Here is a 12,641-nt window from a genome sequence, read left to right as displayed (position 1 = left end):
CAATAAATAGTAGGAAGAATCTAATCAGATGTTTTGTGGTTTAAATCTTAGCCTAAAATACTTTGCTGTGGCACCTTAAAGGGGATTTTTAAAACTAGATTGCACATTCTTTTTTGCGACTGCAACCGTTTTTATTTTGGTCAAGCTGTCATTTGCTAAAAGATAGACTCCCTGGACCTGATTTAGTAAGATCCCAATTACAAAGCACAAAAATTGCCTGGGCATGTAGAGGAGACAGCACAGTTAGAATCTTCAGTCAATTCTGACTAATTGCAAAAAAATGAGGATTTTCTCTCTAAGCCAAAGTATTGGAGCTGAAAAATTAGGTTCTGCTTGATCATATGAAAACAGACTGCAGTCCTTTAAGAAGACCAGACAGCTGTTACGCAGAAGGTGTGAGCTGTTTTTGCAGCACGAACTTTAAAGTAGGATGTTCAAAGATGCAATTAATGTCAGGTTTAATTATCATGATGGATTCCATATCTGCTTTTAATTCACTCACATTCACAAACAAGTTTTTATGCATGCAAACCTTTAGGGTTCACTTTAGGAAAAATAAATCTGTCACACATTCATCAAAAGTCAAAGTAGTCTCTAACTTTGGCTGAAATTTTGCTTTGGAGCCAATGGAGAAGAATTCTGTCTCGGAATATATATATATATTTTTTTTAAGTAGTCAGTAAAATTTTGCTGAAAATTCACACACACACCGGATTCCTGGTGTACTTTGAAAGGGAATAAAGTGTCCCTTTTTAAACAGCAACCTTGTTCCTGTTGTGCATGATTAAAAGTGCTTCCAGGGTTGCAACAGAAGCTGTTTTAAAATGTATTTTCATTATGATTTGTTGATCTTCCCTTTTGGCAACTTCCTTTGAAACCCTGCAGGGACCCCTCTTTGCCCCTTGAGTAAAAACCTTCAAACTCTGGCCACGTGGCCCAGAACAACCAACACACGAGAAAGAACATGAACTCGAAGCAGCCATCAGGAAGTCTAGCAGAAAGGATGAGGGAGGGGGCTTTTCTTGCAGAGACCCAACAAAGAGAAATGGGTTCAGTCTGGAGTACGGCAGGAATATTTCTCCCAGAAGCAGATGAAGTCTCGAGACATGCACGTAATGCTGAGGAGAGAATGATTTAATGGAACGAGGGTCTGCTTCTGAGCATCAAAGCTTCCAAGTCTTGATGTTTTCATGCCTGTCACTGACTTTACAGACAGTAATGCGCCCATGAGACCTCTGAAGCAATGTTTTATCCTGGCCTATTAGCATGAGGAAAACACTCTGAGCTGACCAGCACAACCTATGTATAGGATGAAGCTGTTGAGACATAGATTTGCTCATATCAACATCCACTTGCTCAAACTAGGCCCTAGTCTGATCCAGAGATGTTCCCTCCACTGGTCCACCTGTTTGGACCCATAAAGAGAATCCTGGTCCTATAAAAACAAAGAGGGTTTCTGTATTTGCAAATAATGAGATTCACTTTGGTGTGAATGCAGAGGGACTTTCCACAAACCAAAATGAGGAAAAGAAGAAGAAGAAAAAAAGACCTAAATGTCGTAAGTTCCATGTATTATAAGGAAAAATGAAACCGTAACAGAATGAATCTGAAGCAGTGGTCACCAATCCTGTTCCTGGAGGGCTACCTCCCTGCTTGTTTTGCAGCTAACCCTGCTTCAGTAGATGCTGATTAGCAAAATTGAATCAGCCCAGTTTCTGATTGACTGAACACACCTGATCCAAATGAGCAGCAATTACTGAAGCAGGGTTAGCTGGAAAACAAGCAGGGCAGTAGCCCACGAGGAACAGGGTTGGTGACCCCTGAAAGAATCATGAAAAGGTTTGAAAATGTCTGCTGGGTAAGTGTAGTGTAGCGAGGAGCTGCAGCCGCATCCTCATAAATGAGCGTCAGAGGACTGGAGGGACTAGTCAGTTTTCCTCTTTCTGATTTCTGGTGCTGAGGAGTACAAGGACTAGTAGCTGTTCTTCTTCCTCCCAACTTTTTCCTTCCTGTTCAGAGCTCGTTTTGGACAATAGTACTCTCCAATAAACCATCGGTTTAGTCCGCTTCAGTGTTTGGTTCTCTCCTGTCTCCCGAGAGCACCGTGTGAAAGAAACCAAACCAGAGTGCTTGGGGGGGGTTATGTGTTCCTGACATGCAGCTCTGGTCCAGAGGTGAAGAACCAAACAAGCGTTCGTGTCTGCAGCTGCTCATGATTTCTGCGGACCTGCAGCTTCAACCTGAACCTGATCCCATTTGAGAGGGGATCAGGCTGATAGCCTTGAACATAAGAAAGAGTCTATTATCCCAGCGTGAGGGAGAGCCTGTCTCTGTTTCAGGTCATGCCCACGATGTGGAGCTTTGCAACCCCCCCCCCCCCCCAAGATCCGTATAGCTTCATTCTCAAAACAAACTAGTAACTAGGAGCTTGCTGTGAGGAAATGATTTCATTGTTTCAATCTGACAAAAATATATTGATCAATATTTGAAGGGAAAAAGAGCAAAACGCTGCAGAGAAACGTAGCAGCTTTTAAATGTTTTTTATGTATCCCATTAGTAAAAATATATCATTATTTAAAAATGATGTTTTAACAGAATCAAAATATTTCTTAAGAATAATATTTGTAGAAACAGATTTGAATTAAAATAAATTGTTCAATTGTTTATGATATTAGAAATATTAGAGTAGGTTTCACTGAAAATCAGCCTTCAGATGAGTGAAAAGATAAAATTTTGAATACTTTAGTTTCTTCAATGTCATTTAATTGATCCGCTTTAGCAGCTCAGATTTCTAACAACCGCCGATAAAGATTTGAGCTGAAATGAAAAACAAACGGTTGGAGTTTTTTGGGTCTTTTCTTGACCCAACTCTGGAGTTTGAGGTGAACGTTTTGGATAACATGATCAAAACAACCCAGAAAAATACTGGAGAGGCTAAGCGGATGAAGGGACGCGCTTTTGATTAGATTCCTGGAATTCTCAGCAACAATCAGGGTTTTTAGTTATTTCCGCAACAGGCAGAAAAAAGAAGTACCTTGAACATTTTTTATGTTAGAAGCTGTAACAGAAGAGCCATAAAAATAATACTAATAATAACATTTAATAATAATAACAATAAAAACCCTGTAACAGACTGTCGACCTGATCAGGGGTACCCCGCTTTTGCCCAATAGCTGGGTTGGCTCCATGCAGCAACCCTGAGACCCCGGCAGGGATTCAGCGGGTTCTTAAGATAATAGTAATAATAATAATAATAATAAAAATAATAATAATAATATTTTTTGAATACTCAAAACATGTTGTGGTTTATTGTTAGATAATAAACATTTGTTTTAAATTATAAATACTGTTTTTGTTTAAAAATTCTAATGACATTTTTGTAAAAATTAGAAAAATAATACTGAAGAACTGAAAATTACCTGTAAAACAAAAAATGAACATGCGAAATGTTCTGATGATGTGACTCAGGAGAGTCTAAAACAGCAGGAATGCCTTTGAGTAAACATTTGCAGGACTCCCACATTCCGGTGCTGCGTGGCAGACCCCGAAAAAAGAGAAAAGCCGAGCCAAAACCACCCACCGGTGGGAGAGCGCGCTGGTCTCCGTTGCCCCCACGTGCGCGCGCAGGTCATCTAATCATGACCTGAGACCAACTGTACTCGCGGCACTCTGCCTGAACTTTGTCACTCCAGATTTTTAAGACTTCTTACAAAAAAGAGAGATTTTTTTGGTTGCTTATTGATGAAAAGTTAGAGTGTTATTGCCCCGCACCCCCCGCATGCCACTCATTCACACAAGTTGGACGTACAGTGCGCGCTCCGGCGGTGCTGCCACTCTCTGAAGCAGGCTTTCAGGGCTTTCTCCTGCAGCATGCAGCTGGGGCTGCCGGCGTACAGCTCCAGCATCTGTCCGGGACTCACGGCCAGCACGTCCATGCAGTCAAACATCATGCTCCGCGCCGCAACTCCTTTCTCTTAGTCGCTCTGGAGAAACGGTGCACGCAACTCCATCAAACTCCTATCCTCCCTCTCTTTCTCGTCTGACCACCGCAGGTTGCGCTCCTCTTCTTGCGGGTTCTCCCGCACTGGACTCATGGAAACGTTGCCCTGCTTCGTCTATCTATGCGCTCCTCCTGTCCCGCCGGCTCCGGTGTGCGCGCGGGTGCTGGAACGGGATTCTTCCATGACAGCTCTCTGACGGGCCGCCGGTTCTGACGGGGCCAGAGCCGGGGCTCTGTTTGGATCAGGGACGCTGGTGGGGAACTGCGCTGGTCCTCCGCGGGGATTGGTGGCCCCTCCGTCCCCCTGCGCAGCTCATTTCAAACTAGTTTTCCGCGCAGAATGAAAGATTGAATTGTCTAATGTATGCGGGTGAACTTTGCGTGAACCTTCCAAGGCTGCTGACCTTCAAACGACCCGGCGGGCTGACATCACCGCAGCGCAGCAGCGCTGCAAGGCGGAGGCAGGAGCGCAACAGCGCACGCTATTCTCCGCGTTTTCTTTCTTTTTCATCAAAGAAAAAACACATTCGACGCTTTCCAAAACAACCAGATTCCAGCAGCCAGGAGTTCAGAAAACCAAACTGTTCATAAAGGCACGTGAGCCATTTGGGAGCAGAATGTCATAGATGTGAAGCACAAATGTGCAGAACATGTCCCATTAAAACTGAGTAACGGTTGGAATAAAGCCCAAAAACAGAAAATAAGGGAAGCTCCAGTCATCAGATGTTTTTTTCGACTAAACACAATATGTAAATCACAAAAAAGCAGCAAATTTTGCAAGAAGAAAACCAAAACACTTTAAGGATTAAACATAAATAATCTGAAATGTTGTCATGTTAAAAACAAATACCTGCAGGGGTGTGTCAGAAAGAACAACATTTTTACTTTTAAAAATGCTTTTCTTTCACAGTAAAACAAGGGAAAACTCTAAGAAAAAAATCTTTGTTACTTGAAACAAAATCTTTGTTACTGCTGGTTTGTGTCTAGAAGTTCTGTTACACTGAGCAGCTCACAGTTTTAAAGATCCTCTGCTTTCAAACTGATGCCTTTCAGCAAAGATTTTCTTTCAAATTATATTTTTGGTCATTAACTATATAAAGTTAAGAGTTTACACACATACTTGAAATGTTCCCCCTTTTTTAAACTTGATTGTACTTATTTAAACGCATTAAATTTGTTCTTAGACAATCATAATAATAAAACAGTCCGAAATGTTCTGGGTGGGGGTCCTTTTTGCACAACTTTCATCATGAAGTTCAGGCTTTTTCTCCCCCTTTTGATGGTCTCCACATGTCCTCTGGGAGACTTTTGGTCTGATTAGTGATGCCAAGGTCCCTACCAGTGCCCGAAACTGGCACTTTTGTCTGATCTGGGAAGAGCAAAGTCCTGGAAACTGAGCTGGAAACTGAAACCAGTATGAAACTGATCATGAGGAAGGAGGAAGCACAAAGAGCTGAACTTTGGAATTGATAAAACAACAACAGAAGACCCAAACGATCAGGTGCAGGACTGTTTTATATGTAAAGCACATTTACAACTATCAAAAAACAACAAAAAATACAAGTTCAGTATAATTATTAAGGTATTTGTAAATGCAAAACAGATTAAATACAACCATAAAATATAATATAGTTACAGAAGAAATTTAAATTTTTTTAAAAGATCTTCCATGTGGTTAGCAGGACCAACAGCTGTGGCAAAAGCTGTATTCTCATTTTTCAAGATGTTTTTTGGAACATCAGAAATTAGCTGGATGTTTGACCTTCACATTCTGTAAGGGACATAATGACCAACAGTAAAAAAAATGTAAATCTAGAATTGAACATAAGTGAATTCAGTACATGGCAGGAAAACAGCACAGGTGGTTAAGAATGGTGAAGCATTTTTCTGGAAAAAATGTGAGATGATAAGAAGATTTAGACCAATGAGCATCTCAGACAGAATATCAATTGATGTCTCTCTTGCTAAGAGGGATGCTAATTTGCATATTTATACATGTTTATTTTACGTTGGTGACATACTTAAAAAAAGCTTTGACTGAATTCATGTTTTTTTTCAGCTAAAAAACGTTTCCATGGTCACGCCGATATTCCCGATATTTCAGGGTCTCCGGGAGCGTTTTCATTAATTGGAGATGAAAGTTTTGTCATGAAAAAAATAATCAAACCAAAAATAAATCTGTCTGTGTGATCCATCATTTTGACCTTATCGGACAACCGTCCCATGAATCCCACAGGCTGCAGCTCTAACTAACCCCTCATAATTTCACTTGAACAAACAGTCCCTCCTGGGACCTAAAGAGAGCAGCTTCTGTGCAGATTTTCCAAATATGAGAAAAAAAAAGAAAAAGAAAAACCTTCGGACCAGTTTTTCCAACCTTAAACTGAAAAATATTTTAATTCATACATACATTAGTTGTTCTTCAGAATTATTTTATGAAATCCATCTGCTTTTTCTGGATGCTTTAATCTGCAGGGAACAAAACAGCATGTTTTCATGAGGTGTTTGAAATTGTTAAACGTCAGACTAACCCACTAAATAAAATAAAATACATTCAGAGTTGCTGCTAAATACTGAGAAAATTCAAGATGAATTTAAGGAAAAAAAACACGGAAATGTTCCTCACAACAACTGTCAGTTATTAATAAAAATGTTATTTTTATCTGTTATGACGGCGATAAAGGTAGTTGCATGGCAACAGTGTCCCATTGACGTTCATCGTCCCTTCAAACACTTTTTTTTGCGTCTCTACATAAAAAAAGAACCACCGACCCACTTTAGGTACATAAAAACAAGCTAAAAAAACAGGTCCCTTTTCAGTGTCATTAAATTGACATTTATTGATATTGCAATAATGATGCAAATCTGCAAATAATCCTTCATTAGTTCCGTGCTTGGTTTCATGTCATCATCAGCCTCATGTTTTCATTTCCCTGACTTTTAAACTGACTCATGTTGGCATTAACCTTACTTCTTCATCATCTTCAAGCCTTAATCAACCTACTGTTTTCATCAAAATCACGTTTTAATCTGGTTTATGTCATCATCAACCTCATGTTGTAATTGGCCTCATGTCTTCATCATCATCTTGTCTTCATCAAACTACTGTTCATACTGAGACTCATGTCTTCATCAGTCTTCATCAGCCTGTTCAGCTGTCTGCCAGATTCACTGATCTTTCCAAATTCATTCACAGCTTGATGTTAATAAGCTGAACCTCATCTGAAACCATCAGAACAGAACTGAGCAACAGGCAGTCCTGACAGTCATTGCTTTAGACAACTTCAAAAAATAAATCTGGATCTTGGAGAACTGATGGCTCTGACTGTTCAATTGCCATTTGGAAATAAAGATTTGATTTAAGTACAAACGTTGGATTTACAGAGAGTAAAGTGGTAAAATTTACCCACTAAAATCATCTTGGACCACATGGTAGTGTTGGACTGGACAGGTTCTGTTGAGACTTTGAAAATTGCAAATTGATTCCAGTCCCACCAAGAAGCACAGAGTACCAACAAAGGAAAAGTTTCAGTTTCACTGTACAGTAACAAATGAAGAAAGCTTCTGGTGTTTTGCAGGAGCTGGACTCATCACTCATCAGATGCTTCAATGACCTAGTCAAAGTCCACACCTCAATCTGATGTGAGGGATCTTTAGAGAGCTGAACATTTCGACAAACTGAGACAAAACTGAACTAAAGAGGAGCCTTTCTCCAGAACCATGATACATAAAAAAGACACTCAACAAAGAGTTATTCGTAAAGATTTAGTTGGGTCTATAGATGTTGAGGGACCCATGAATGAGGATCTACAGCTCCTGAATAAGGATCTTTAGCTGTGGAAAGAGGATCTACAAATTAGAATGTATGGGTCCTGTGGATCTATAGCATTTGAAGTAGGATCTACAAATGAAGATCTACAGCTCCTGAAGGATAGCCATTGAGGGATCTGCAGCTCCTGAAGGAGGATCTACGAATGAGAATCTAGAGCTCCTGAAGAAGGATTTATAGTTGTGGAAAGAGGATTTATAAATTAGAATCTATAGTCTTTGAAGGAGGGTCTACAAATGAAGATCTACAGCTCCAGAAGGAAGATCTATACCTGTTGAGGAATCTACGAAGGAGGATCTACACCTGTTGAAGGAGAATAAACAGCTGCATAGGGAGTCTGCACTTGCAGACTTGTGCACTCATTCATTTGGATTCCAGGACCAGGCTCAGCGTTGATCCCCACACAGATCATTAATTTTGCACAACCAGCAGTGTAGCTGAAACAAGAGCCTATGGATGCCCCCCACATACACACACACACCTCCAGCACACAGCAGCTGACCCCCTGCAGTTCAGGCTGTGTAACTAGAACCCCGGACGCTCACATACGCAAACACTGATCAACACAAGTAATGAGTACACCTGAAAATGCAGCTGTAATTAGAAGGTGATAATAAAACTGTCCATCAGGATCAGCCTCCTCTTGGCTTGGGTTCTCTGGAACCAGAACATGCAGGGCCAAGACAACACCCAGGCGATTGTTTCATACAGCCTCCTAAAGCTCAAAGGAGGACGCAGGCGCACCAGCTGCTGCGTTTGCCTCGATATTTTGCACCCTCAGCGAGTTAAGGCGTCTTCCGTATCTTTTGCCAAACTTGGAGTTCCCCCCTTTTCTTCTCCACAAGAACTCCCGATTTCATGGAATATTTATGAGCCCAGCAGAAGCCGACGCTCTCAGTTCATCGGCGGGTCAAACCCCGTTCAGTGCTATATTTAGTTACACTTGCACTTAACCTATTGATAATGTAATTGTAGCAGCGTGACAGAAGCTGCCATATTTTCCACTCAGGTTTGTATCAAAGCATGCGGCGGGTTTTTGTGCACAAACAGAAGCGACCCATTTACACACAAGTTTGACCCGTTTCTTCCTGGATTACTCCAACATGTTTGTTTTCTGTGCAGAACGGCTAAAGACCACAGAGAGTCTGAGAAAAGATGATCATAGAAATCATCTTTCCACAAAATCCACTCAGACAATAACATGATTGTTTTTTTGTTTTTATTTTTTATTGTGTTATTCAGATTGCGGGAAATGTGTGTTTTGCATGTCCAGGAAGCTGAATGTTTGTGGAGGACTAAAGCGCACAGATACAATCAGCTGCATCAAACATGAAGACTGCCGCTTCATTTCGTTACAGAGATGAAGATCAGACCAAGAGGAGCCTGCAGGCCTCCTCATTCCTGGCTGCTGTCTGCTCCGTTCAGTCCTTTGTCTTCTCTGTTCTTTTTGTCTAATGTGGAGTACTCTGCTTCTAGTTGTTGACAGCTGAATATTTACTACCATTTTAATTTATTCAGAGGATTTGATTCTTTCTGTCAGAAAGTCTTATGCTGTACAGACCTGCAGGCTTTGCTGCTGCAGCTGTACGCATTTTAATCTGCAGTCCTACTGTCCTATGAGTATATTTTCCAACCAAAAGCCAGCTGTATTTTAGCTTTTCTACGTGCTACATTCTTTACTCTTATCAGAGTAAAGAAGTTCTACCAAGGATAGATGAGAGAATACTTCAGTCTGGTACTAAATGGCAGAAGGCAGACACCTAATTGAATCAGAAAAGCCCGTGGGCGGCCCGGCACCTCTAACTACATCTCAGTTAACCATCTTGATTTTGTCAGAATTATAGAAAATGACATGTGAACTCGGCATGAACCGCAGAGTCGGGAGGGGGGGGAATCCTTGTATTGGCATTTCTAAACCTGAGCGGGGTGGTGCCAGAAAATCAATACTTGAGTCCAGCTGCTGTCTTTCTGTCTGCTACACGGAGGAGCAAAAGTTTCTAAACGCTCTGCTGCATTTTAAAAACATCAGCTTTCCTGCTGATGAGGAGTTTGGCTTCATGCTCTTCTTCAAGGCAAAATGACACCTGATCATGATTGCATATAATTTCTTTTGTTTGCACAGACACTTGTGCATGCAGAAACTGAGTCATAGCTGAGCTGTTCTTCTGGTTCTAGTGTGAACAGCAGTTATTCAAACTGCAGGTTTTTTTCTCAGGTAAGTTTATCAAGCGTTCAACAAAATATTCGTTCACAGATTCTGAAATAATGGACACACTCACACTTCCTGTATCCTGCTTTGGTATTGTGTGAAGTAACCAGGGTCAACCGAAATTCCAGTTTTAGTTGGTTTCTTCGGCGTCATGTTGATACTCAAAATGAAGTCTGACCAGTCTAGCCCAGGTTGATCAGATCAAAATGATTTTGTTGATATGTGCTTGGTTTGGTTGGTTTCTCATCACTAACAACAAGTCTCATGTTGCAGTTTACAGCTTTTCCAGGGGTCAGACCAGCTCTTATCCCATTAAGAGATCAGGTAATAGGTTAAAACCGATTTAAAGCCATCCATCCATCCATCAATCATCCATCATCCATCCATCCATCCATCCATCCATCCATCCATCCATCCATCCACCCACCCACCCACCCACCCACCCACCCATCCACCCATCCATCCATCCACCCACCCACCCACCCACCCACCCACCCACCCACCCATCCATCCATCCACCCACCCACCCACCCACCCACCCACCCACCCACCCACCCATCCATCCATCCATCCATCCATCCATCCATCCATCCATCCATCCATCCACCCACCCACCCATCCATCCATCCATCCATCCATCCATCCATCCATCCATCCATCCATCCATCCACCCACCCACCCATCCATCCATCCATCCATCCACCCACCCACCCATCCATCCATCCATCCATCCATCCATCCATCCATCCACCCATCCATCCATCCATCCATCCATCCATCCATCCATCCATCCATCCATCCATCCACCCATCCATCAATCTTCTGAACTTGCTAAATCCCTTTTGGACTCACAGGGCTGCTGGAGCCAACCCAGCTACTGTTGGGTGAAGGCAGGATATACCCTGAACAGGTCGCCAGTTTGTTTGCAGGGCTATACAACCACACACACACGCATGCACACCACACCAATAACCTATGAAGCATGTCTTTGGACTTTGGGAGGAAGCTGGAGTGCCCAGAGAAAACCAACAAATGCACATAGAAGGCACAGCTGGAATTCCAACCAGTGCTTTATCGCTGTGAGGAGGGAGCAAAACACTGCGACATCATGCAGCCCTAGATAAAAAAAAAAAAACGATTTGAATAATATGAATTATTTTTGCCACCTGGAACTATGCATTTGAATTTTTATTCAGTAATTTAGTTCAATACTTTATAATATTATGTCTTTAATGTTTCTTAACTCTGGAATGTCTTAAAATAGGGCAGAGACACTAGTTCTTGCAATTGTTACTTCAACTTTACTATTCTAAAGATTCTTTGAAAAACCTCCTGCTGGTCCAAAATGGTGCTGCCAGTGTTATGATGAAACCGTTTTTGCAGTTTTTCCGTTCAAATTCCATCTTTTTTAACTGACCTCATAGAGTCTGTCCTCTTTTTGACAACAAGAATAATCTTTACCAAAGTGAAATAACTTGGTAACTGCTTTTTCGAAAAGGAAGTTTAAATCCAGCAAATTAGAAATGACTGGAGGTTCTCTGCTTCCTTCATTATCTCCTCTAACAGCAAAAATACCAGGCCGTCTTTGCAGCCAAAGCAATTCAGTCGCGGTCATTCCAACACGGCCAAACAGTTTGAACTGAAATGACCAACTGATTACATCAACAGGTTTCAGTCTTTTCTCAATTTGAGCAAATTGAGAAAGGTGACTGTGGAGAAAATAACTCAATTTAAATTGCGGATTAGAAAGAAGGCTCCAGCAGAACCAAACTCAGTTAGGATGACCATCTCCTGTGACTGGTTAGAGTCTGAGAGGAGAGAAATGAAACAAACATAAAAATACTGGAACATCTGTTATCAGACAAAAGAGGTGAGGTCTGAGACAAAACACAAATATTTCTAAGGAAGACAAGCACTACGACAGTAAATGCAACAGGGAGGGAACAGCATAATGACAGACAAGTTCCTTGTCATAGGAAAGACAAAGTAAGTTAGTCACTGCAGTAATTCCAGAACATGGAGCAAACCAACGCACAATCAAGAAAACAACTGTCATAAAACAAGAACTTTAACTGCAACTGTCAACAAACGATAAAAAGAAAGGAGACAGATGATGCAGAGATGGTCCATCTATGTGAATTGATAGTTAGAGTACAAAATGATTGAGTCAAAATCAGCTAAATTTCTTTGAGAAAATGGACAGTAATAAAGTTCATGTTTTCCAAACCAACCTCTTCTCTTCCCTTTTTATGAATATGGTGAGTTGATGGAACAACTAGAGGGAAAAGTAAAACCTGCGTGCCAGGGGGGCAGTGTGTGTGTGTTATTAAATCTGTTGGTCACGCCATCCTCTCATTGTTCCTTTTTCTTTTATGAAGTGACATTTCCTGTCTGATGTTAGCATTCAGCAACACGGAAAACATAACTTAAGAGGACATCAAACACACTGGAGGAAGTGACCAAATATGAAATTGGATTCTTGTTTTTACTTCCCCAAAGTTGACAAAAACTGAATCTGTAGATGACACAAATAACATACTGATGTCAATAGTTTAAATTTATCACAGGTCCTCCAAGGAAGAAGGTTTTTCCAACGTATGAGA

The 12,641-nt window shown here is 41.2% G+C and overlaps 1 protein-coding gene across 2 annotated transcripts in view; it reads right to left on the bottom strand.

Moving 5' to 3' along the window:
• Positions 1-12,641, bottom strand: part of rarb (retinoic acid receptor beta) — an 85,149-nt gene that overhangs the window by 29,470 nt on the left and 43,038 nt on the right. Inside the window, exon 1 of one of the 2 annotated variants that reach the window (XM_004074300.4) lies at positions 3,809-4,450. The exons of the other annotated variant lie outside the window; for it this stretch is intronic. Coding sequence (XP_004074348.2) covers positions 3,809-3,950 — 142 coding nt within the window. The 5' untranslated portion in view covers positions 3,951-4,450. Of the gene's footprint in view, positions 1-3,808; positions 4,451-12,641 lie in introns of those variants that run through there. 2 annotated transcript variants of the gene reach the window in all.

The sequence above is a fragment of the Oryzias latipes genome, chromosome 11 (genome assembly GCF_002234675.1).
Source record: "Oryzias latipes chromosome 11, ASM223467v1".
In the NCBI taxonomy this organism is placed as follows: domain Eukaryota; kingdom Metazoa; phylum Chordata; class Actinopteri; order Beloniformes; family Adrianichthyidae; genus Oryzias; species Oryzias latipes.
The sequence above is the reverse complement of the archived record's forward strand: the minus strand, read 5'-3'. Positions and strand labels throughout refer to the sequence as shown.